Raw genomic sequence first — 25,485 nt, 5'->3', positions numbered from 1 at the left:
GCTGGATCTTGTCTTTCTGGTGCGCAGGACTGCATCCGGTGGTGTGTTTTGGGGTGTCTGTGACCTTATTATGATTTTAAGCAGCCTCTCTTCTAATGGGTGGGGTTGTGTTCCTGTCTTGTTAGATGTCTGGCATAGGGTCTCCAGCACTGTAAATTGATGGTCATTAAGTGGAGCTGGGTCTTAGTGTTTAGATGGAGATCTGTGGGAGAGCTTTCGCCGTTCGCTATTACATGGAGCTGGGAGGTCTCTGGTGGACCAATGTCCTGAACTCGGCTCTCCCACCTCAGAGGCTCAGGCCTGACACAGGGTCGGGGCACCAAGACCCTGTCAGCCACATGGCAAAATTCACAGCTGCTTGGATTCCCAAATGCAGAATGAAGTCCTTTAAATCTGAGGGCCCAACCCAGACGCCAGCTCTCTGGTGGTGGATCCTGGACATTGGTATTCGTCATGCCTCCTCAGCTCTTCTGCAGCAGATGGCGGGCAGAACAAACGTGGTGGCCGTCTTTGCTCCCAGGGAGGATGGGAACAATTTTACTTTATTTTTGCAAAATAATTAAGATACTAACATTGTATGTCTTCGTAGGATAAACTAAATTTTGAGATTTTCATGCCAAGATCTAACTAGAAATAGACTTTAGCCAAATGGAAACCCATTTCTGGCCTATTTAGATGTGTTCTAATATGTATGGATAAGTTGTTTGACATTTACGTTTTAGTAATGATTTAAGTAATTTTCTCTCAAAACAAGTGTTCCTTTCATACATTTATAACCTGTTAGTTGTCATTGAAACTAACATGGTGGATGGTTAGACTTTGGCACATCGATGATGAAATGCGGATTTCAAAGTTCAAATTCATAAGTTAAACACTGTGTTCCAGGTTCAAGCATTTGGTCCTTGATTGATTGACATCAGCTGACCTCTTCAGAGCACAACACAAGTGGCATCACACAGCACAATTCTGTTGACAGTCTTTGCTTATAATTGATGGAACTGTAGGTACTTACTGTGGCATGGCTCCAGGTTTTGATTTGAACGCTAAACTTTCACTGTCAGAATCTGTTGAACTGGCACCTGAGTGGAAAAAAAAAAAAAAAAAGATGTAAGTAGTATCTATAATTGCTTCCAAGGGTAATGCTCTTCACTCAGAAAATAATGTACAAAGTCTTATTTTGAAATAGAAAATGGTTCAGACCATTTTTACTCACAGTGTTTTTTCAGAAAATCATTTAAAAAAAGAACTACCAAGAAAAGCTTTCTTCAAAGCAGTATGGGTTTAGTGTCAGATTTATTATCAGTTTCATTTTTGTCCCTTTGGCCATCATAACCACAATTTTAAATGGCTTATCAACTGTGAAATAAATGCATGTGTGTTTGTGTGTAAAACATCCATAGTTTTAAACTTCAAGTCTTTCCCAGAAGATTACATGGTGTGGATTATCAATACCTTCATTTCTCATTAATTAGGAGATGCTTTCTGGCTCTGATATGGCTTCATTCTTGAATAGAAGGGTTTCTAATTTTGGATCATGCCTTAAGATATGCCTTAAGCAAATTCATCTGCTTCGTTATTGTGTTTAATTTATGGGTCACCTTGTTGGATTTTTAGGCCAAAATGCAAACTGTCCTTACATTTTAATGCTCATGTATTTTGTGACAAGAGATTTTAGGTAACACTTAAAATAACTGTGATGGTTAGAAGTACATTCTTCTTTTTTAATTTATTTTTGGCTGCATTGGGTCTTCGTTGTTGCACGCAGGCTTTCTCTAGTTGTAGCGAGCGGGGGCTACTCTTCGCTGTGGTGTGTGGGCTTCTCATCGCGGTGGCTTCTCTTGTTGCGGAGCACGGGCTCTAGGTGTGCAGGCTCAGTAGTTGTGGCTCACGGGCTTAGTTGCTCCACGGCATGTGGGATCTTCCTGGACCAGGGCTCGAACCCATGTCCCCTGCAAGGTGGATTCTTAACCACGGCACCACCAGGGAAGCCCCAGAAGTACATTCTTGATACTTCTTTTATGAGACATACTTAACTCGAGTTATTTAAATTATCTATTTAAAATATCTTAATGTAAAATAATACACGCTTATAGAAAAGTAACGATGTAGCACAGAACTGTGTGATATAATAGTGAAAAACAGTAGGTCCCTTCCCTGGTGCCATTCTGCACACGCTAACAGTCTGGCCTGCATTTTTCAGATAAATTGAATGTATTAACAAACATACAGTGGCCTCCCCTCTTATTGAAGGGAGATAACGTTCCAAGACCCCAAAACCATGGATAGCACCAAATCCTGTTAGTACTATTTTTCCTAAATATACACACCTAAAATAAAGTTTAATTTGTAATTTAGGCACAGTTAAGAGTTTAACAACAATAACTAATGATAAAATATAACAAATATAACAATTATATTACGATTATAACAATGATAATAAAGTTATATGAATGTGGTCTCTCTCTCAAAATATCTTATTGTACAAATTTGATGCCTTTTCTATCTTAACTAAGCATTTACACACTGTGGCTGTAACTTTTAGGGTTTGAGGCACGACAGCAAAACTAACACGGATTTCTTTTTCCTTCTTCACACCTGTCGGACAGAAGATTTGTTCTTACCGTATATCTTAGCAACCTCAGCATACTTTTTTTTTTCTTTTCTTTCCTTATTAACTTTCACCTTTCACTTGAAGCACTGCACCGTTTCTCTGGCATGTCTGAACTGCTGGCATCACTCCTCTGGTGCTTTGGGGCCATTTTTTGTATCAATAAAATCAGGGTCATTGAACACGAGCGCTGGGACAGTCAGCCTGACAACCTAGGTGACTAACAGGCAGCACACGCTGAACAAAGGGATGACTCACGTCCTGGCGGTCGAAGCTGAGGCAAGCAACTTCATCACACTGCTCAGATGGCAAAATTGAAAACTGATCGTTTATTTCTGGAATTTTCCATATAATATTTTTGGATCACAGTTGACCGTGGTAACTGAAACTACAGAAAGTGAAACCTCGGATGAGGGGGGATGGCTGTATATCTGTGCATGTATTTGTACAAATGGAATCACACTACATGTGATTTTTGTTAACATCTTTATTGGAGTATAATTGCTTTACACTGTTGTGTTAGTTGCTGCTGTATACATGTGCTCTGTGTAGTTGGTTCTAGTTGCCTGTTGATACATTGAGAATGTCCACGTTTACCTAATTCTCTTGCAAGACTGCCTCGTGCTCCCTCCCGTGACTGTTCTCTACCATGGCTTTCCTGCTATTACTGATGGTAAAAGCCCTGCTTAGGTGACTGCAGGGTGTTTGTGGTCCTTCCTGTTTATTTCTACAGCAACCCCCAGGCCTGGACCTGTCCTCCCAACTCCCTCTCTCAAATTTGTCTTCATCTCTGTCAGGTTAATTTTCCTGTAACACACCTTTCCTGTTTAAAACAAAATAATAAACTTAGATGACCTATGAGTTCTGCTCAGTAAATTAAAAGCCTGCTATTTCCACTCGTCTCGTGCACACCGGCTGTGTAACGAGTCCCGCGCACACCCGGCTGTGTAACGAGTCCCGCGCACACCCGGCTGTGTAACGAGTCCCGCACACTCCCGGCTGTGTAACGAGTCCCGCGCACACCCGGCTGTGTAATGAGGATGCCAGCGTGAAGAGCACACTCCTCCCTGCCCTTGGGGAGCTTCCATTCTATGCGGACACAGACGCAGACAAATAAACGCATGACGTGGTGGTGAGTGAAATGGGACAGCATAAAGCTGGGGGTCCAGGGAGGGATGGGAATGCAGGGTGCAAGGGAGCCTCTGCCAAGAGGGGCTCCGGATAAAGATCAGAGGAGCGGAGAGCTCCCCTTCCTGGCCTCTCCCCACGTCTGAACCTTTAATTACATCATCCGCTCTCGGGGGAAGCGCCTACAGGGTCCCTCCTTGATTTCTGTCCTTTCCGATGGGCCCAGATGTGTTCCGTGCTGCCTCTTCGGAGTTGCTCAGCCACTCAGGACATCACACCTCTGAGGACTGGCCTGAGGTGTGGCCAGGAAGGGCGCACCCATTCTGAGTAGTGCCATGTGCCTGGCCATCGGCTGGGTCGGCGTTTGGTCATTACGATGATGAGCCTCCCTAAGAGGGGAAGCTGCGTCCAACTACAGACCAGAGACCCGAGGAGCCAGGGAGGGGAAGGGGCTGCGTGAGGCCACGGGACTGCACGGCTCCCCCAGACCACACGTCCCCGCCCCCAGCCGCCGTCTCTGGTGCTCAGGGCAGGCCTGTGACTCTGCTGGGATGAGTGACGGAGGGTGAGCTGGGGGAAGAGCCAGCAGCCGCGGGTTTGAGGGATGGGGGAAGGCCAGGGACACAGGGTGGGTTTGGACACTGGCCAGCACGGCTGGACTTGGTGTCTGGGCACGAGCGTGGTCGAGGGGCAAACTACCTGTGCAGGAGGAGCTAGGGAAACCGAGCAAAACAAACAGCAAAGCAGCAAAACCAGGTGGCAGACAAGGAGAAACGCTGGCACCCCAGCAGGCTGGGGTCAGCAGGGCACGGTGGCCCGAGGGCGGGCAGCCCCCACAGAGCCCGGAGAGCCCTCGGGAGCAGGCAGAGCCCCGTGGACGGCATCAGAGACACTCAGTGGCCAGAAGCCGGGGAGAGGAATAGCTATTTTTCATCTGATTCCCAACGTTTAGATCATTGGAAAAATCCCCTCTGATGATTAAAAAGCCATTACTGCTTTCATTCTTTTTTGCGGCTTTTTCCTCACTGACTTGCCGGGAAACAAGGACCAGAGAGGTTCACGTCCACTGGATAAGGATGCGTTTGCTGGTTTTTGCACACCTGACCGAGCCTGCTGGGATCTCAATGTCACCTCCCACCTGGGGTGGGGACAGAGCTGCTCTGCAGGCCCCCTTTCCCCAGGGCGATCCCCCCTCACTCTCCTTGTGTCCCCACCCCTCGGTCCCCAGCTCTGCACCTACTGGTCAGGGGAGAACACCCCTGGCTCAGGGAGACATTCATCCGTGTCTGTTTCTCAAATCCCATCTGAAGGGGGCAGGGCCCCAGCGCTTGTGGTCACCCCCTGCCCGTCTGCTCATCGACTATTCACCTGCCTAGGTGTAGGTCACCTGTGTCTACACTGTTCTCCACACAGTGAGGAATCAATGCCGGTGGTCCCTGAGCTGCTCTAGTGATGGAGAGCAGGCGGGAAAGTCACAACCATGAGCCTCCCATCTTGCCTTTAAAAGGTGCTCCCTCACCATTTTAAAAACTTACCTCGTGTAATACTTCCTTGTAGGAAAAGACCCAGAAAATGCACAATAGCAAAAATTAAAGAAAAAAATCATTCGGAATACCACCGCCCAGACACGTTGGATCGTATCCTCCTGAAGTTTACCCCTGTGCACATATATAACAAATAAAATATTATGATGTAATACTGTTCAGTTTCTGGTTTTTCCCCACTCAATACATTGTGAAATGCCTTTCCACGTTAATAAACATGCTTTATAGTTTTCTAATGGCTGCTTCAAATACATTTGTGGCGATTTACCAGAATTTGTTTCATTCTACTATCAACAGATATATTTATTTCCATTTTAAACATCTCCCCAGAAGGGTGTGTAAAATACAGATACAGTCAGCCCTCCATATCCACGGGTTCTGCATCTGTGGATTCAACCAACCGCAGGTCAAAAAATATATATACATATAATTCCAGAAAGTTCCCCAAAGCAAACTTGCCTTTGCTGCCCACCAGTAACTATTTACATAGCATTACATTAGGTATTATAAGTAATATAGAGATGATTTAAAGTGTATGTAGGTTACATGCTAATACTCTACCATTTTATATAAGGGACTTGAGCATCCTTAGATTTTGGTATCCCTGGGGGGTCCTGAAACCAATCCCCTTGCAGATACTGAGGGACGACTGTAGGTCAAAATGCCCATTTCCCCCATATTCATGGAAACACCATGTTTTAATTATTTTTATTTTTGTCAATCTAATATCTTCCTTAGTAATATAGAAAAAGCTGTATTTCTGAGCGGAAGCAAACTGCATACAGCTTCAACTTCAGAAAATAGGAAGTCTTCCTAAAAGCAGGTATTAACCATTAAAAAAACCCATCTATTTATCTTTCTTTATTTATATTTACACTTTAAGTCCCTGAGTGACTTTAGTGACTCCGGCCATGGAGTTAGTTCATCGTTTGGTCCATGTTTGCTTTTCAAAAGTAAGGTGTAAATACACTCTGCTCCCTGCTCACACTACTCATTCTTTGCCCTCTCCTTTCTCAGTTACTGTAAGTACCAGAAACAATCATTCGCTGTCTCAGATAAGAGTAATTGAAGCAATGCCAACGATTTAAAAATTTATAAATGATGAATGACTATAAAAGCATTAAAATGAGTTTTTAAGGACTGCAATGACAGGCATAGATGTTCGTGACGGATTAAATTAAATTAAAAAAAACATACCAAAGAGTATGTAGAATATACACATTTAGATAAGAGATTGAACAATAAAAATTTTTAAGAGTGGCTGACACAGGGTGGTGGGATTACACATGACTTTTATATCTTTATTTCCATGTTTTAGATTTTTTAAAATGAAAATGTGCTATTTCTATAACAGCAACAATAGCTGACTGTGTGTCAGTCTCCCTCTAGGGGATTAACTCACTCATTTCTTACAAGACCATCAATTTCTCCAGGCAGAGATGGAGAAACTGAAGCAAAGAGCCATCCAATCGCTGTTCTGGGTCTTGGAGCTGGGAGCTGGGCTGGCCAGAAAATACCATGAAAGATATTTAAAAATGAATACTGTGGAGAATGGGCAAAGCTGAGCTTAGACTCCGTCAGCTTCTCACAGCAAGTCTTCCAGATCCAGCAGAAGGAACCTTTCGCTCAGAGAGGCTTTGTCCTGCTGCATCCACAGGGACCGTTCCCTGTATAACATTTCCACACACTTTGAAATGTCACTTAAAAGGGGCACACGTCTTATCTGATTGTGACAAGCTCGGAGAACCTACAAATAAACATCACACAGGGTCTGCAGGCGTGTGCCACGCTCAGAATTCCTGCCCTTCCCCACCGTCTTGATGCTGTCCCCTCCTCCCCCATCCAGCTCAGCTCCCCAACCACTGGGTCGGGGTTGGGGGTAAGCCAGCCTCCTCATCGCACACTTGGGAACTCCCCTCCTGCCCCCTTCGGTGCTCCCCGAGCTGTAAAGATCTGTGCCGTCCACGACAGGGTCAGGAGGGGCGGCAGGGGCGCGAGCGTGGGATGTCCACGTTTATTTCACGTGTCTGTGCTCACCTGTCCCATTTCTACCGTGAAACTGCTGAGAGCAGCTCTTCGCCACCTGCACGCTGTGGGCGGAGTCCGTTTCCTTCTCTTTTTCCAGGAACCGGCTCCCTGGCGTCCCACACTCCCCCAACCCCACTGCAGGAACCGCGTTGTCTCGCCTGGGTCGTTTTCACCAGCGTGGAAATAGACTCTAGTAATTCTGCTACGAAAACCAACAGGCAAACAGGCTCACAAAGCATCCTGACCCGGCGCTCCCGTCCAGATACGGGCCCCTGGCTCTGCCGCTGCTTAGGCAGAACCTCCCCGGCGCCCACCCATGCGTCTCCGTGCGTCCTTCCGTGTCCCGCAAACGCGTGGCGCTTGGTCCCTCCAGGCTCTCCGAGCCCCTTACTAACATCACCCACAGCATCCACACCTGCCCCTCCTTGTCCTCAGCGCTGGCCGCCGGCAGCGGGGCCCGAGCTGGCCAGCCCTGCCCCCCCAACACCGACCCGCTCCCCCAGCCCCCCCGCCCCAGGGCCCTCCTCTCGCGCTCCTACGCCGCACGTCGTCCCGGAGCATCTCCGCGTGGGGAGGGTCACCCAGGCTCAGACACGCTCCCGCCCAGCCCTGTGTCTTTGGTCACCCGCTGCCTCCTGAAGCTCCCAGTGTACGTCCTCGCCCTGGGCACTCACTGCACCCGCGCGGCCACCTGCCCACACGTGTGAGCGCTCGGCCGTCCAAACGCGGATGTGCAAACGGATCACCTACGTCCCTCTGTGCCCCAGCCCGCTCCTCGTCTCCCCATCACAGACGACTGACGGTAGAGCCAACACCTGCGGGGTCTGCTCGTTCCCGTGGCCCCTCAGCCCACACCTAACCCGCCACGTGGCTCTGTCCCGTCTACACGGCGTGCTCCTGCAGCCCCGCCATCTCCGTCCGGTCCTGCCCCGGCACGCTTCTCACTGGGCTCCCGATTATAAGCCAAACATCAGTTTAAAAATGGAAATCAGATACTCTGACTTCTCAGTTTAAACGCTCCGCGAGTGGCGATTTTACGTAGAACAAAGGCCGGCCAGCTAACGGTGACCACAAGGCGCCACGACCCGCGTGAGCTGCCTGCCGCCCGGCTGCCCCCCTCCGTGCTCCTGGGCACACCCGCTCCTCCTGCCAAGCCTCGCCCCTGCTTCTGCCTGCAGCACGGTCCCCAGCGGCCTCCCCATCGCTTCCTCTCAGAGCCCAGACTGAGGTCGGCTGTCACCTCCTCAGGGAGGCCCCCCTCCCCCTCCCCTCACCCAGCTTCCTTCTCTTCCCAGCACCTGCTGGCTGGGGCTGGGGCTATTTATGAGGGGGGCCCGTCCCTCCTTTCCTGGAGTGCGGGCGCAGCGAGGACCGAGCCCTGCCTGTACTGCAAGTGTCCCCACCCAGTGCCCGGGCCACCGCCCGCCGTCCAGGGGACCTTCAGTGAACACGCGACCAATGACCAAAAGCCCAGTGGTGTCCTGAGATGTTCCAGGCACACATCCCAGGCCTGTTACTGGATGCAGGTGACCACCCTGCTGCCCCAAGATCCAAGGTTCATCTGCATTTTCCTCTGTGGCTGTTCAGACTTAAGGGGTCACACTGACTGGGTTTAGTCCTTGAAGCTCAGGGGAGTGTGAGTGTGTGTGTGAGGTCTGGGGCCCTACAAGTCTCCCTAAGCTGCCGTCTCCTCAGTCACAGAATGCGGTGATTTTTGTAAGGATTAAATGAGATAATCCAGGTGAAAATGAAGACCAGGGCTCGGTTCCTAGTTAACACTAGGAGATAAAAGTTAGTTCCTGGTTTTTTGGGGGTTTTTAAAAACAATTTATTTTATTTATTTATTTTTGGCTGCATTGGGTCTTTGTTGCTGAGCACAGGCTTTCTCTAGTTGCATCGAGCGGGGGCTACTCTTCGTTGCGGTGCTGGGCTTCTCATTGCGGTGGCTTCTCTTGTTGTGGAGCATGGGCTCTAGACGCATGGGCTTCAGGAGTTGTGGCACATGGGCTCAGCAGTTGTGGCTCTTGGGCTCTAGAGTACAGGCTCAGTAGTTGTGGCACGCAGGCTCAGTAGTTGTGGTGCACGGGCTTAGTTGCTCCGCGGCATGTGGGCTCTTCCCCGACCAGGGCTCGAACCTGTGTCCCCTGCATTGGCAGGCGGATTCTTAACCACTGCGCCACCAGGGAAGCCCCTTAGTTACTGTTCTTAAACTGAAATTTCCTCGATATCATTCTAAAAGTTGCTGCACAAGGCAGTGAAATTTAGACAGTTTCCAACTAGTAGGTTGTTAAACTTTTAGGGAAGATTTTCTCGAGGTTCTTAAATCTATAGAAAGCTTCCTACCCTCTGGTACGCACCTCCACCCCCATACTGCACGCTGACATAGCAATAGCAATGTGGTTTAGGGACAAGAGATCCTCCTGAGTCTAATGTAGTGCTGCAGTAAGGAAGACATAAACACTTCTTCCTTTCAGTCATAATAGGAGCCTAAGAATTTATGTGAAATTCTCTCCCATTTCATGTAATTGTTCTTAGGGATAAAAATACACCAAAATCAGGCTTTTAAAAAGTTATCACCCATATTTCACGGGGACGATGAGCCAGTTTCCTAACGCACTTTCCAGGAGGCTTAGGAAGCTGATGCTTAAGGGCTCTTCATTCCGGCTCTGCCCAGACCCCTCCTCTCCTCAGCACACAGATCTGAAGCCAGACCCATAGCTGGCGGGCCGTCTAAGCCAGTGCAGGGTCCTCAGGTGCAAAAAGGGACACTGGGAACACCCGCCACCTCTGTGGAGCCCTGGGCGTGGACCACCCGTGGCAGGTAGAACGGGGGGTGCTTCTCCCACGTTAAGTAGCTCATGCAGAGACCCCAAAGGCAGGAGAGGACTGCACTGCAGGGGCTTCTACGTGGCAGAGCTCAATTTAATGAAATAAAGTTAAAGACCGTGGCATGCATGTTTTGGGCCTCCGGAGTCAGATCCTGAAAGTGGTTTCCAAGGCAGAGAAATAGCTCCTCTTATTCTATGAAAGTTAGTGTGTCTTATATACCTTGCAGTTAATCTTTTAAGTTCATTTGTATCCTTATAACACTTTAGATATCTGTTATATCACTTATAACATCACTTATTTTATATTCTTTTTTTAAAAATGTATCCATCTCTGCTGTTGGATTGGGAACTCCTTGATAGCAGGACCCATCCCCATCATATCCGCACCCACGCTGTTTGGCACAGAGCAAGGCCTTAATAAACGTGGCTGAATCGAGTTGGTAGACTAGTACGTAAAACTGACGTGATTTAATGTCTGTAGTACAGAAACAATCCACACTGAAGTACCCATTTCTAGCAATCTTGAAAGCAAATAAAGCATTTAATTTTAAGCAGCTCTAGTTGAACTTGGTTTTGGAAGACAAATCTGACCATCATCAGCAAATGGTTTTGTTTTGTTTTTTTTAATGGAAGTTTAACTTTCCTCCTCCGTATTCTAAAATGCTTCAAGAAGTTTGCTCCACAGCCAGCCCATGACTGATACTCACTGCTCGCTTATTAAATGTTAAAAATCTTTTTGCCATTCTTTTCCTGTTCATTTAGCACTTTGAGATACATGTGACATAGCGAATAGGATATGGGCCCTGGAGCAAGACAGACTGGGTCCAAATCCTGGAGTGACTTTGGAAAGGCCCCTTTCACCTCCCCAGGCTCAGTTTACCCGTGTGTAAAAGGACCCTGATAACACCTCACAGGTTCATGGTGAGGTTTAAATGACGCCTGCACGTGTGTGTACCTGTAAGTGCCATGTCGCATCACTTATTGTTAATACAGCAGGTTTGCTCTTATTAGCAGGACAAGGTCCCCGAAGGAGCTCACAGACGCTTTCAAAGACAATGCAGGGGACCCTTTTATTAAAAGTAAAGGCACATAGTTTTAGTCAGCAGTAACAGTTACTTCTAAAACTAAATTTTTTTTTTTTTTTTGGCCAGTTCTTACAAGGGCTATAAATAATGGTTCACATCTTGCTTTCTTCTACTTTAAAAAACAAAGAAATTTAGTGCTATTAAACAGTAAAAAAAATTTAGTAAAAAGATGAAGATTAAGGTAGTGGAGACCTCGAGGATTTCAATTTTCTTTCTGTGTTCCAACTACTATTTTTAAATGCAAGCAATTACAAGGCTACTCACCAATTTATGGCTTTAGGGACATAGAACACTGGTGTTCAAGCCACTTCCAACTTAAATGACTGATATTGATAAAAATGCAACAGTGATGTAAACTATATACTTTGATAGCAAGTTTTCTAATTCCCTATAGGCTGAGTCTTGTCAAAAATGAATTGTTAGAACAATAGAGATATTCTGCTCTCTGCCCACCCCTATTTAATGCAACATTGATTCTGGAAATTTTTTCACCTAGTGATTGCAAGTTCATGGTACGCTTAGCAGAAATAGCAGCATCCTAACAAAAAAGGAAAAGTTCTAGAATTTAATAAAAATGAGAACATTTAAAAATATTCAACCACTTAATATCCCTGTGAATGATCTCCTAAGTCTTTTAGAGTTTAACTTTGGTTGATAGGTCTAGTATTTCTAGTATTTTAATATGTCCCCATTCTTTGTCCACCAGAGAAACCAGAAATAAGTTGGACACTTAGTATTCTAAATAAATTCACATAGCTGAAATGTTTTAAATGAAAAGGAACAAATGTTGACATCAGACATTGTCGACGCAGACGTACACCCAAGTGTCAGAGCCGCTCGATTTATCTGTCCTGGAGGACAAATGAGGTTTGACTCACAACGTTGGAAAATCACGTTCACAAGAGGCAACGGGCCCCTGCCCACTCGGCACCCCACGCCTCACCCCACATCCCTGGGTACCTTCAATGAACACCTCGGCGGATGTGGTGTCAGAGCCACCGGGGTTCGTGGCCAGGCAGGTGTAGCGCCCTGTGTCGTCCTCAAAGGCCTCGGCTATGACCAGCGTGTGCAGGTCGCCCCCGTCCCAGCGGATCTGGATGTCGGGACTGTTGTGCAGCTCGATCCCCTCACAGAACCATCTGCTGGCCAAACGGAAGTCGCAGGACAGGAGGGAGAGAAAGGAAAAGGGGACGTTTAAAATAATAAAGCAGAAGTGAAAGGCAAGATGCTGTGTAGCGAGATGCTTGTCTGAAAAAAAAGACCTGTGTCCGTGTTACTGACCCTACTAAATGCTATTGCATTTGAGACCATGAAATGCATGGCTAGACAATTCCCATGGGTTTTCTTTGTAAAGCACCTTGTACATTTCATCAACCTGGAAATAAGGGACATCATCACACTGGGAAAGACCATTTCAGTTACAAAATGGAAGGAACACAAATTCCAAGTGTCTTACAAAAATGTTTTATCACCAGTGCCTCTCACATCTATTACAATTTTATCTATTGTTCTTATGTAAAGAAAAATATGAAAGTAATATAAACATTGTACTCAAAATACTTAATGTACAGTATCAAGGGAGACATTGTCATGTTATAGACCCTGGGCAGCAATGTTCCTGTTGACCTGGTCAGCTGGGCAGGAATGGAGTTAACGCCTTACACAGTTCTGATATTTAGAGAACCTTCCAGCCGCGTGCCCGGCCCCCATGATGCGGGCAGGGGCAGCAGTGCTCTGTAATTCATTCTTGCTGGTCCCACCCCTTCCCATCGACCGGGCCCTTGGTGTGGGAGGTGGCAGGTGGCCAGACTGTTTTTACGCGGGTTCCCCCTCACATGCTTTCCTTTATTCCCTGAGCACCTCAAACTCTCAACAGGATTTTTACAAAAAAATACGAAGCTGCCCTAACCCTCCTCCCCACAAATGTGATTTAGTTTTAAAGAAATACGAAGGAACGTGCCACTGACAACTAAAAAGATTGAAGTCTCTGGGACAGAACTGTCCATTTAGCTCTTAATCAGCACTGAGAGATTTTCCCTGAGTCTGATCCTCTATAAAATTCTTTGGACTTGGCATCCTTTTTATGTCAGTGAAAACTAACCTTTTCTGCATTTAGATAGCATAATATAGGCTTCTGTCTATATTTAGTCTGAAAGTAAAGTTAATAAAACAAGCCAGTTTGCTAATACTTAGCATATTAACTCCAGAAACTATATTAAAAAAATAAGTACAGGATATTTGGAAAAGGACAGACATGACTTCGGGAATTAAAAACCATATAAAAAACCCCAGCCAACTGAGCATCTATGCAATGCAAGGCATATTGCTTTTGAGGCAGTTGAGAAGGGCAGTATTTCATGATTCTGAGTAGTTTGTGATTTCCTTTGTTTTCGTAAAGTCTTGGAGAACATCCTGGCCGAGAACCATTTTCTAGTCCCTTCTTCTCTGCTCTTTCCACAATCACAGTCGAGACCCTGCCCCCCCGCCCGGAGAACCGTCTATGGCTTCACTGTTACTTGACCTGAAGTCTTTTAATTGATCTCTTCATCCCTGGCAAGCTATGGATTCTTGATCCTGTGGCAGGTGAAAGCACTCGACACTCTTCCCTACATGAATCATTGCCTAAACTTTAAATCTTTATTGTCTGCTTTCCTGTAACTTGGCCCGGATTTTCTTTTCCATCATGTTCCCATACGAATCCTGTTTCTGTCAAATATCTGCGTGGATTTCCCATTTCCTATGCAGCCCTCATGTATGACCTGCTTCCTCTCTGCTCCCTGCAGTTCTCCCCTCACCCTCTGTGCTCATCCCAGCCTGGAGCTGCTCTCCTCACGAGCAAGCGAAAGGCGCCTTCAACAGATTCAGTTCTACTGAGCGCACGCTTGCCGGGCACCTCCCACGTGGACGGCACCACGTCAGGTACTGGAGGCCACAGGGAGAGTCAAGCCTGGTGGACTCTGGAACCAGCCAGAGTCGAGGTGTCTGTACGTTACCTAGGGTGAGTTACCCTGCCATAAAACGATAAGAACCAACGGTCAGAGGGAAAATGAAGCGTGAACAAACGCAATGAAGGTTTAAAAGAGAGGACGATTAATTGCCTTGGTTAGATGTGCTCCTCGGGACACCCCTGCTGGCCACCCCAGGGCTGTGACACCCTGATCTCAGGCAGTGCACACAGCCTGCAGGCCACCGCCTGCTTTCCTGAGGCCCGTGAGCCAAGAAATGGTTTCCATGTTTTTAAAGGTTAGGAAAAAAATCAGAAGAAGAGTATTTTGTGACACATGGAAATTATATAAAGGTCAGATTTCAGAGCCTATAAATAAAGTCTTGGGGGATCACAAGCGTGCCCCTGAACTAACACAGTGTCTGTGGCCACCTTCGCGCTGCAGCGACAGCTGGGCTCCTGGGACAGACTGCATGGCCCACAAACCCTGCAACAGTTATTATCTGGATTTTACAGGAGAAGTGTGGTCCTTGGACCAGGGGCATCAGCACCATTTAGGAGCTTGTTAGAAGTGCAGAATCTCTGGAGGTCTCGCAGAAAACTAAAAATAGAACTACCATATGATCCAGCAATCCCACTCCTGGACATACCCTGAGGAAACCATAAACCATAATTCAAAAAGATACATGCACCCCAATGTACACTGCAGCATTGCTTACAATAGCCAGGACATGGAAGCAACCTAAATGCCCATCAACAGAGGAATGGATAAAGAAGATGTGGTACACATATACAATGGAATATTACTCAGCCATAAAAAAGAATGAAATAGTACCATGTGCAGTAACATGGAAGGACCTGGAGATGATCACAGTAAGTGAAGTAAGTCAGACAGAGAAAGACAAATATCCTATGATATCACTTATATGTGGAATCTAAAATATGACACAAATGAACCTGTCTATGAAACAGAAACAGACTCACAGACATATAGAACAGACTTGTGGTTGCCAAGGGGGAGGGGGTAGCGGAGGGATGGATTGGGAGTTTTGGGTTAGCAGATATAAGCTTTTATATATAGAATGGATAAACAACAAGGTCCTACTGTATAGCACAGGGAACTATATTCAATATCCTGTGATAAACCATAATAGAAAAGAATACTTTAAAACAAGTATATATATATATATGTATAACTGAATCACTTTGCTGTACAGCAGAAATTAACACAACATTGTAACTCAACTGTACTTCAATAAAAAATTTAAAAATTTAAAAAATAAAAGAAACGCAGAATCTCGATCACCATCCCAAGCCCACTGAGTCGGTTCAGACCCCAGTGATTCACGTGCATGTGAAGGGGAAGAAGTTCCGGTCTGTCACGCGTGGACCACGCCAGCCTGCATCATCACTTCTTGAGCAGAGAAACCGTATTGTATGTGTTCTGTATCTGCAAAAATATGTTCTGTTTGTTTCTCTCTCCTCTACACTCAAAAAATCGTAGCCTTATTCACTTGACAATTGATGCTATGTCACTTCCTATTCTCCGTGGTGTTTCTTTATATCATTACTTGAGGCCTAATGCATTTAGGCCTTACTTCCTCATCCAGGAAATGGACTCTTTTTCATTGATCCATAGTGTACTGCACGTAGTTGGTGCTTTAAAAATACTTACTACCTGCCACTTGTTACTTTAGAATATGCTGCCCAAGAAAAAAACAAATGGTGAAGGCTCTGTGGCCTAATAGATTTGGAAGATGCTACCTATTATACACATGTATATGTATATATCGCTCCTTCATGTAATTAAGATTCTCTTATTAAAGGCCCTCAGAAGCCCTGCAGAAAACAAATTAGTTTAATATTGTTTAATCTAGCATTCATTCATCTTACTTGGCCATGCAACTCTTTCTCATTTTGCATCTCCTAACATCCCATGTGTATGCTGCACGATGCTTTTCTGGCACATTCATCCCATAGAGTCTGCAGTTTTTAAAAAATGAATTAAGACCAATTATAATCTGGGACTTCCCTGGTGGTCCAGTGGTTAGGACTCGGCGCTTTCACTGCCATGCCCCAGGTTCGACCCCCGGTCGGGGACCTAAGATCCCGCAAGCCGCATGGTACAGACCAAAAAGAAAAGACCGATTATAATCTGAGCAATCATGATAAGTGTAAGCCTGAAGAACATGATCGGTAAGCACAGTAAAGTACTTGAACTACACTGAACACTGGCGAAAAGGTTCAGGTACAAATGCACTCTGGCCACAGCCTAACACACCTATCTGGTCTTGGGGACAGTGCCTCGTGACACCAACATGGCACGTGGTGACGTGGGTGGTACTTACAGACCCCAGGGAAGCCCTGGCTTTTGCTTTTTAAACACTCATGCTTTTTGTTCTCCAGCCCCATGGATGACATTTTTAAAGCATCTCAGGTTGTAGCATGTAGAAGAAATAGTGCAGACAAAAGACTAAATTTGTCCAAATCAGGCAGCAAGCCTAAGACTTAACGTGAGTCATTCTGTGGCTTTGACACCGTCAGGGAAAGTCAGAGGGTTACGGGCCCAGGACCTGCCACGGGACCAGTTCTACACTGTCGAGATGGGGGCTGTCAGGGTGTGGCCTGGGGGAGGGGAGAGGCTGCAGATATCGAGATGGGGGCCTCCCTGGGGCACCAGGCAGGGCCCATGGCTCCAGCCACTGTTCGGATAAACGTGTGTCTGGTTCACGACTGGAGCCGCAGCGGCCTCACAGGGATGTTCGGCAGAGACCGTAGGAAAGTCGTCTACCTTCCTGGTCCAGGCTCTTTATCTGAGGACAGGAGACCTCGCTATAAAGTTTCATAATTCTGAGGTTCTTGGTGAAATGAAAAGGTTGTATATTTAGTGAGTGCATGAAAAATATTTCAAGAAATGATGTAGGGAATTATTTGATGAAAGGTGTAAGTCATGAACGGCTTTGCTTCTTTGAAGGGTCCGAGGATATCGCGGTGTTTCTGAGGCCATGCACCCACATCGGGTCCCTGAACGTGTGGGTGGATTCAGCACCTTGTCACGACCCCCACTGAGTCCTTCGCCTTCTACGGAATGAGTTTGCCCCTGCCTTCCTCTCCCACGAGGACAGAGGCTCCGGCGGGGCCCGGCCTCATGGCCGCGCTCACGCAGCTCCCCAGGGCTGTGAGCTCCAGCCCCGCATCTGCACACGGCACCTACTTGCCAGGTCTTTAACCGTCTGTGTTTCTGACGCTTTGACGTCCTGGCCTGCCTGACCCTGGAGACATGGCCCCTCCCAGGGCCGCCGGTTCCTGGAGACGGTAAGTGACACCTTCCGGCTCCTTTCCAGTGAGACTCACCAACCCAGAGCCCATCCCCGCCTGCAGGCCCTCCCACTCGGGCCACTGTCCACCTGCTCCAACGCCCAGAGCCAGGCGGTGACAACCAGGACAGCCCCGAGTCCAGAGCCGATGGCCCCATTCAGAGCAGCCCCGGGGCCTCCCCCTGCCCCACCCAGCAACCCTTCCTGCAGGGACACAGTGAAGGCCCCCCTCCCCTTCCGCTCTGCCTCCTGACCCACCCTGGGGACCCCCTGTCCTCCCCGACCCCATGGCGCAGGGAGCTTCCTGCTCTGGGGCCTGTGAGTAATAAAAGCGTTTCAGAGGCATCTCCTCCTGATCTGTCAGCCTCACCACACCTGAATCATGACAACACCTGCTTTTTCATACACTGAACTCATCAGAGAAGAATAAGCTTACAAATGAAGACAGGCTGGAACAGATAAATCGTTTAAATAACACCTATGGTCGTTTCTGTCCTCAGGGGTGAGGATCTGGACTCAACTGCCTCTAAAGTAATATGCCTTGCATTCTGTAGATGCTCAGTTGGCTGGGGTTGTTTTTCATGTTTTTTTTTAATTCCCAAAGTCGTATCCGGTCATTTCTGCCTGAAGATGCCCACAGAGGGAAGCTGATCTGCTCTCACCTACTCGAACTGAAGTGCATTTACAAGGCACAGCATGAAACTCAAAATCATCAACTCCACGCATATGTCAGAGGAGGAAACCAGTCTTCTCCACTCTTCTGTAGCCGATCAAAGACACATGGCCTTCTTATCTGACCTAAGAAATCCTGAAGGTTTGAAGTCTGGACACCACGAGGTAGCGGATGAGCTAAAGTCACTTTATTTCATTAAATTTCTTAACATTTCCATCAGCTTCCTGGCAAAGGACTCAAAACACTTAGTATTCTTTAAAGAAGAGGTAAGAGTCAGGGCTGTTGATTCAGTTTTGACCTGCAATTTATCCTCCATTAAATTCTTATTGCTAGCGCGGCTTAAGACAAGCTACCACGTAAACACGCAAAATCAACGCAGCCCAGGTGTGGGGAAGGCACGGCACGGGTGTGACACCCCGCCACCCCCCATCCCGAGGCAGACGTCATTAACAGATCGGAATGTCTTCAGCTAGCGGAACCGAGTGCCTCGGAGTGGCAGGCGACACAGCAACCGAAGCACAAGTCTGTAATGGAACACACTGCCGTCCTCACCTTGGTCTCCTAGAAAACACATTTCACTTCCCTCCAGATCCTGGAAGCTGCTTCTAGTTATTACACGGTGAGAGCGGAAAGAGACCTTGGTTGAGATGCAGCCGTGTGGAGACATGTCCTGTGCTAAGACAGAGCCTACTCGGGTAGAATTCCGCTGAAGGGCACGTGGACATTTTTTCATCCCATTTCTAATACCTGGAAGCCATTTATTTAGTGGACAGGACACTGGACAGCACAGTAGAAAATCAAATCCAGATATCTATATACCCATTCTGTACCTCTGATAAATTTCAGCTTTCTGTCATACTTCTGTTACCATAAAATGGTAAAAACATATAATACAATCTCACAGTTAGGATGAGGAGGTGATACAATGTTTGGGAACAGTGATAGTTCGTAAGGGCTTATTTGATTCAAATGAAGGGAAGGAGAACGAATACTTATTAAATGCCTATTATACGCTATGTGCTTTGCAAATATGGCCTCGTTTTACCTTCCAACAACCTTGTGAAGTAGTTGTCATTGTACTGAAGATACAGGCAGCTCCCATTTATCTACAGAACACGGACGATTAAATCCAGACAACCTGCACACTTCCTTTTCCTCAATACTTGTAGTTTCACCTTTCACGGAGCTTTTTACTATGGATAGAAACAAGCTGTAACACCGTTTCCTGCTTCTTCCTCTAATCTCTGTGGAGCCACTAAGCTGCTATGTAATTGCTACTCGACAGCAGCTGAGAAGCAAACCTTGCCCATCGGTGTGCCCGGTAAATCCCCAGTGAAAAGAATTAAGAGATGCTCGCGTCACAGCAAGCCAGTTGAGACCGGTTGTCAGATTCTGAGGCCACTAAATGGGGTATGAAAATAACCCTGCGTTAGTTAGAAATAAAATGTAAACGGGTTAGGAGATGCAGTCTCATTCATTCATCCATTCACTCATCAAGCAATCATTTATTCATCCATCAAGGGGCTTACTGCACTTAAATTCCAACCCAGGGACTGACCAGGGTACAGATGGCAGATAAACCGGGTTTTTCATCTCATGAGACTAGTAGTAGGGAAAACGGAGAAGAAATCCCAATTATAGACATCAGGTCATCTAATGAAATTAGGTTTTCCTACCACATGGAAGCAGGTACTGCTTCAAAAATCTTTAAAGATTGGTTACAGCCTCCAGCTTACAGATTCAGCTTGTTATGGATAGAATACTTAGGTTGAAATCAATTTATTAGAGACAGGATAATGTTGATGGACTTCGTGAGTCTTGAATTTTTCCTTTTTATTCATAAAGGATTATAACACGTAGGAAAAAAGGGACTGTAGTATTTAAAGCTCTATAAGATGGCATATTTCTTTATATTATTCTGTGCTGGATTTTGAAATCAACAACCTTTTAATATACATATACATGTATATTGCTTTTTGTTGCCTGTCTTTTTTTCCTCAGGATTTTTTTCAAACATTCCAGCCTAGAACATGAGACAGTGCCAGAAATTCAAGGTTCCTATTATGGCACCAGCAGGATGTGGTAGGATTGAAATTCAAGAAGGTGTTTTACACAGAAAAGTTTCCTATTTAATTGTTCACTTTCTACATTTCAAGGTGAGGTTAAATGTAATGGCTGGCTCGGTCTGAGCCCGATGTTGGAGGAGAACACCTGCATCTGACTGCAGGCCTGGGAACTCTTCAGTTGGGATGGAGAGGGGTCAGGAGAATAAGTAAAATCAGGGGCACTGCAGCTGCTTCTGAGCAAGCGGCTGTCTTTGGAGACCACCAGCGGTTTCCACTGTGGACAGTGTAAGACAATTTCAGAGTTTACAATGCGGCTTTCCTGGTTTCCTGCCCTTCTGACCCCTGGCACCTGGCAGTCAGGCTGAGAACTGCGTACTGGAGCTGGGATACACGTCTGGGCAAGCTCAGAACGCTCTGGTTTTCCAAGACAGGGGAAGAGTGTTGGTTTTTATGGCAATAAATTCAACTGCTAAATGAGAGGAACTAACAAATCCACTGGCAAAGTAGAGTTTATACTTCCCAGCATGGGAGACGGATAGTTTAATGTTAAAAAACCACATATAGCACCACTCGGCTTCCAAGCTGACTAGTAATATCTATTCTAGTACTTTCACTTAAAAGGAAATATATATTTTAGGACTCACAGCTTCTTTTGGTGTCCTTATTTTTCTGTACCACAACGATGTGTCATGGAAATTTTCTGCACTCTGTATTTTAAACATGTGGCTTTTAAAACGAACAACTCTGACTTAGAAAACTTACAAAGCTTCATCAGTGGAGCATGGCTAATATTCTCCAACGTTGCTAAGGAAAATGGTAAATCTCCGAAGTCAGTTAATTGAAACAAGGAGGCCTTATGAAATGAAAGCCTTTAAATACAGTTGAGTTTTCATTCTCTCCTATAAGGCAGTTTCCTTACGCTCATGGGGAAACCGAGTTACATTCAAAGCTTTCTGCTTTGCTTCTCCACTGATTCGTACTTCTCAGAAGTCATCTTCAGAGGGTGTCAGTGGTGATCGCACAAAGGCAAATCCAGCCCACAGCGGTCCCTTCTCCAAAGCGCAGGCAGCCACATGGCTTCACGCAAGCGTGTGCTTGGAGAAAAGGAAGAAACCGGCTTCTTTAATGCTAATATAACGGAAATAAAGGGTAGAGAAAACACCAAGGACAGGAGTGGTTCAGCAATGGTTCCGTTTTCCAGGTGCCCTTTCTCCCAAAGGAAGGGCAGCTTTCTGCCCTGAGCTGGAAAATCACCAACATGAAACTGGCAACCTCTGCCCAACATGAACCTCGCTCATGCCTACGCTCACAGGCAGGCCGTCTGCCAGTATCCCACTTCACGCATCCTCAATTAAGCACCAATTAATTTTTATGGAGCAGTTTTTGTCTTGTCACCAAAGATTTCTTAATTCTTTACATGTGTTCCCATGAACCACAAGACACACCATGTTTATTCTGTCGAGTGGATTTATAGGCAGACCAAAGTGAAGTTATTCCTTGGCTAAATCTACTACGGCTATAATTTCATGACCGCTTAGCTTGAGGGCCAACAGCTAAATCAGTGTGGACAACAGATGTACTTTAACCTTATGGTCCAAAAGAGACCAATAAATAGATTGATGTTTTGAAATTCAAAGCCCAGGAAATGATAAAATAGATTTTGAACTGAAACCAGACTCACGTCTAACAATTCAAATCTCTAATCATCACTTTATCTCCCAAGACAGGAAGATAAAAGATGCGGGGTGGCAGCGGGGGATCAAGTAGCCCAGATAAAATGAAACTTCAAAACTAATTTGACCTTGTTTTGTTCTGACCGTGAGAGGTCGCCTCACGTCTGGACACTGTGAGCAGGCAAATATTTCATCACTGTGCCTAACACACAACTGTACAAATAGGCAAGTGGAATTTACACCAAGTCCGTGTGCTGCCAGAAGCTGTTAAAAAAAACCTCAGGCTGCTTCTAATCGGTTCCACACTGAGAAGGTAGTTAGCGGATTAGGGCTGGGAGTCCGCAGTCTCGTTCTGGTTCTGCCTGGTTCCACAGACTAGCCCAGCTGAACAAGACCCAGTCCTTCTCTCTTTGGGGCTGAGCTTCCTTGTTTGTGAGGCATGAACTAGACCCGCGTTTCCTCCAATGTGTCCCTAGAAAGTAGTTCTGCAGCCAGTGGGCAGATACCGTTGAAAAAGGCTTCTGCGGCCTATAGGTTTATGGAACACCAGGGAAACAAAGTTAAACATCTGTCTTTACTATAGAACTTTGTAGCACTGAGTGCCAATGTGCACTGAATTTCCAAGACAGAAAGATGGCAGGCATCACTCTCAATCCTACTGGACCACAGAACACGTGCCTTGAGGATGAGGTTGAAGACTTAGCGTGATGCGGACACACAGCGGGTAGAATCATCACTCAGATCCCATCTAACCCTACGACAGTGACATCTGATACCTGCCTACCTGTTACGACTGCCTCTTCCAGTGCCCGTGATGGCATCAGTGAGGTGCCTCTTTCTCCACCAGCCCCAGAATGGGTTGAGTCCCTCTCTGGGCAGCCACTCCCAGTTGGCTAGACTTGGCACCTGAATCGAGACATATTTGCCATGCTGGATTTAACAGGCTATGTTTAAGCATCATTTTCTTAGGAGTCAATGTGAAATGCTGATTGCTAACCTCCCAACTATCCCTGACTATTAACTCTAAGGATTTTCTTTCCCCTTTTTTTCTGACAAGCTGCCATTTTGCCATGGCACATGAAGTTACTGGGTTCTCCCTGCCTTTGGAAAATGCTCAGGGTGACCATACAACATAATGTCCAAGTGAGGGCATTTCTGAGTGAAGTGACAGGAGCACACAGGGACTGTGGCCGGCAAAGCAGTGTAGACTTCACTGCCAGTGCAACGTGAAAGTGTGACTCTGGCTTTCGCGGCTATTTTGACTCTGTAAATGTGATTCATTCCCATGAGTGGACAAAAGCAAGTCTCACGGGACACGAGGGGAGAAAGGTCCCCAGCCCTCCTGTCGCTCATTCACAAATTCCCAGGTTAAAAAGTAGGTTCATCCTCACCGATCATCTATGCAAGCACAAAACTCAGTCAGCTTGACCTGACAAGTCGCTTCAAAGCTACCTGCATGATGAAAACGTGCTGGATGTTTCCAAACCTTCCAAGCCTGGGAGCCTGGGGGAGATGGCTTCACCAGACAGCAGAGGTGCAATTTCAGCTACTTTGTTGCTGCAGGTACAGCATGTAATCATTAGCTATTGTTGTAGCTCGGGCTGCACTCCAAAGGGGATAAAGTGGGAGGTGGTTTATTAGAAACACAGTCTTCTGTGCTTCTGGAACTCGTCCATTCCATACAATGATTGCCTCGGAATTAGGAAATCCCAAAGGGACTGAAACGAAGGCAGGGACGGGGCAGCGGGCCCTCCTGCTTCCTCGACTCCACAGACGGTGGCAACACACACAGAACAGTTCTGTTCCGACTCCTGCAAAGCCCCAGAGTTCACTGTTTGCGTCTGACAAGCAACGACACTGAAGACGGCTTTCCCCTCGGCAGGCGAACATCCCTCCGCAAAGTCAAGGTCCAGGAGACCTCACCTCCCACTCTTCCCAGTGTGTGAGGTGGCCCCCGGTTTCCGGCCTTGATGGTGCTGAGGGGCAGAAGATGCAGGGGCACCCCCTGCTGGAAAAGCTGCACCTTTCAGGGTGGAAAGGGCTTCCTTCTCTGTCTCCCGTCTCAATCCCAGGGAGCTAGAGCCGCGCGGGGAAAGAGAGGCAGCCCCGGGCAGGCGGCTCCTCAGCAGAGGCCGGGGGCTCAGGACCCCCCGTACCTCGAACCCCACGAGCCCCGCCTCCCGAGCCTCCGTGAGGCTGACGCGGTCGCTGAGGAACCACAGACACGTGGAAAGCAGAGCGAGCGTGTGTGAAGTTCATGTGCGTGCCGGCCCGCTCAGGGACCCTGTGCACACATGGGGCTCCAAGGCAAGTTTCTTCCAGGGGACCCGCGGCAAAGCCACCCCATCCCAACGCTGTCCCTTGAGCCCACTCTGTGTGCCTTCCAGCCGCGCGTGCAGACGCCAGCTTTCCAAGGAGACTATTCGATCACAGAGGGGTCAGGGGTGGAAGGGAGCTCACTGCTGGCAAGGGGTCTGCTCCCGTCAGCGGCAACTAGACACGGGGTGCCTTCCGCACGTGCAGTACACACAGCCACACACATACAACCACACACACAACCATACACACACACACAACCACACACATACACAACCACACACACACAACCATACACACAAACACACACAACCACACACAACCACACACACACACAACCACACACATACAACCATACACACAAACACACACAACCACACACACACACAACCACACACACACAACCACACAGACAACCACACACACACTTCACCACACACACATACAGCCACAACCACACACAAACACAAACACACACACAAACCACACACAACCACACATACACACACAACCATACACACAAACACACACGCAACCACACACAACCACAAACACAAATACCACACACAACCACACACACACAAATACACACACAACCACACACACAACCACATACAGCCACAACCACACACAAACACACACACAACCATACACACCATCACCCACACGGCCACAACCACACACACAACCACACACACACACAACCATACACACAATCACACACACGGCCACAACCACACACGGCCACAACCCCCCACACACACACCCCTGGATTCAAGGTCTGGCTCACGCCTGGAATCAAGCTCCAGAAAGAGCCTCACACACCCTGGAAACGCTGTTTGCAGTTACCTGTCTGACTCCAGCCACACAGGTGCTCCGAAGCAGCAGCTGTCCCCTTCCTCCCAACAACCTGGAGCGAATACAGATTTTTGCATGTGCAGAAAAGTGAGCCGTTTTCCGGGACAGCCACCGGCCCTGCTCCGAGCCCGGACAACCTGCACCAGGGCGGGAGGGGCCGCGGGTGTGAGCGCGCGGGCCGACCGCACCTCGTTTTATTTGGCTGTTTGAACAACGAACAAAGTGGCAGGTTCCACTGCAGTGGGCTTTTCAGAGCAAATTACCCACAGCCGGTATTTTATCCCAACAGGCTACATTTCTAAAAAGTGTTAAAATTAATGTTACAATCAGATGCAGACTTAAACCCTTTTCATTGAAAAATGTATAGACTTCCATGATGAGAAAGCTTTCCTTTCTGACCCCCACCTGCATCCCATT

The 25,485-nt window shown here is 47.1% G+C and overlaps 1 protein-coding gene across 5 annotated transcripts in view; it reads right to left on the bottom strand.

Moving 5' to 3' along the window:
• PALLD (palladin, cytoskeletal associated protein) overlaps positions 1-25,485 on the bottom strand; it is a gene marked incomplete at its 5' end in the record, with an annotated part of 365,468 nt that overhangs the window by 210,755 nt on the left and 129,228 nt on the right. For 3 of the 5 annotated variants that reach the window (XM_082402084.1, XM_082402086.1, XM_082402087.1), the window contains 2 exons: positions 1,013-1,079; positions 12,182-12,363. In XM_082402084.1, the coding sequence (XP_082258210.1) occupies positions 1,013-1,079; positions 12,182-12,363 (249 nt within the window). The remainder of the gene's footprint in view (positions 1-1,012; positions 1,080-12,181; positions 12,364-25,485) is intronic. The other 2 variants (XM_082402085.1, XM_082402088.1) reach the window with 1 other exon arrangement.

This window comes from Balaenoptera borealis (genome assembly GCF_965194805.1).
Source record: "Balaenoptera borealis genome assembly, chromosome: 8".
NCBI classification, from domain to species: Eukaryota; Metazoa; Chordata; class Mammalia; order Artiodactyla; family Balaenopteridae; genus Balaenoptera; species Balaenoptera borealis.
Note: the sequence above shows the minus strand (reverse complement) of the source record. Positions and strands in the feature narration are given on the sequence as shown.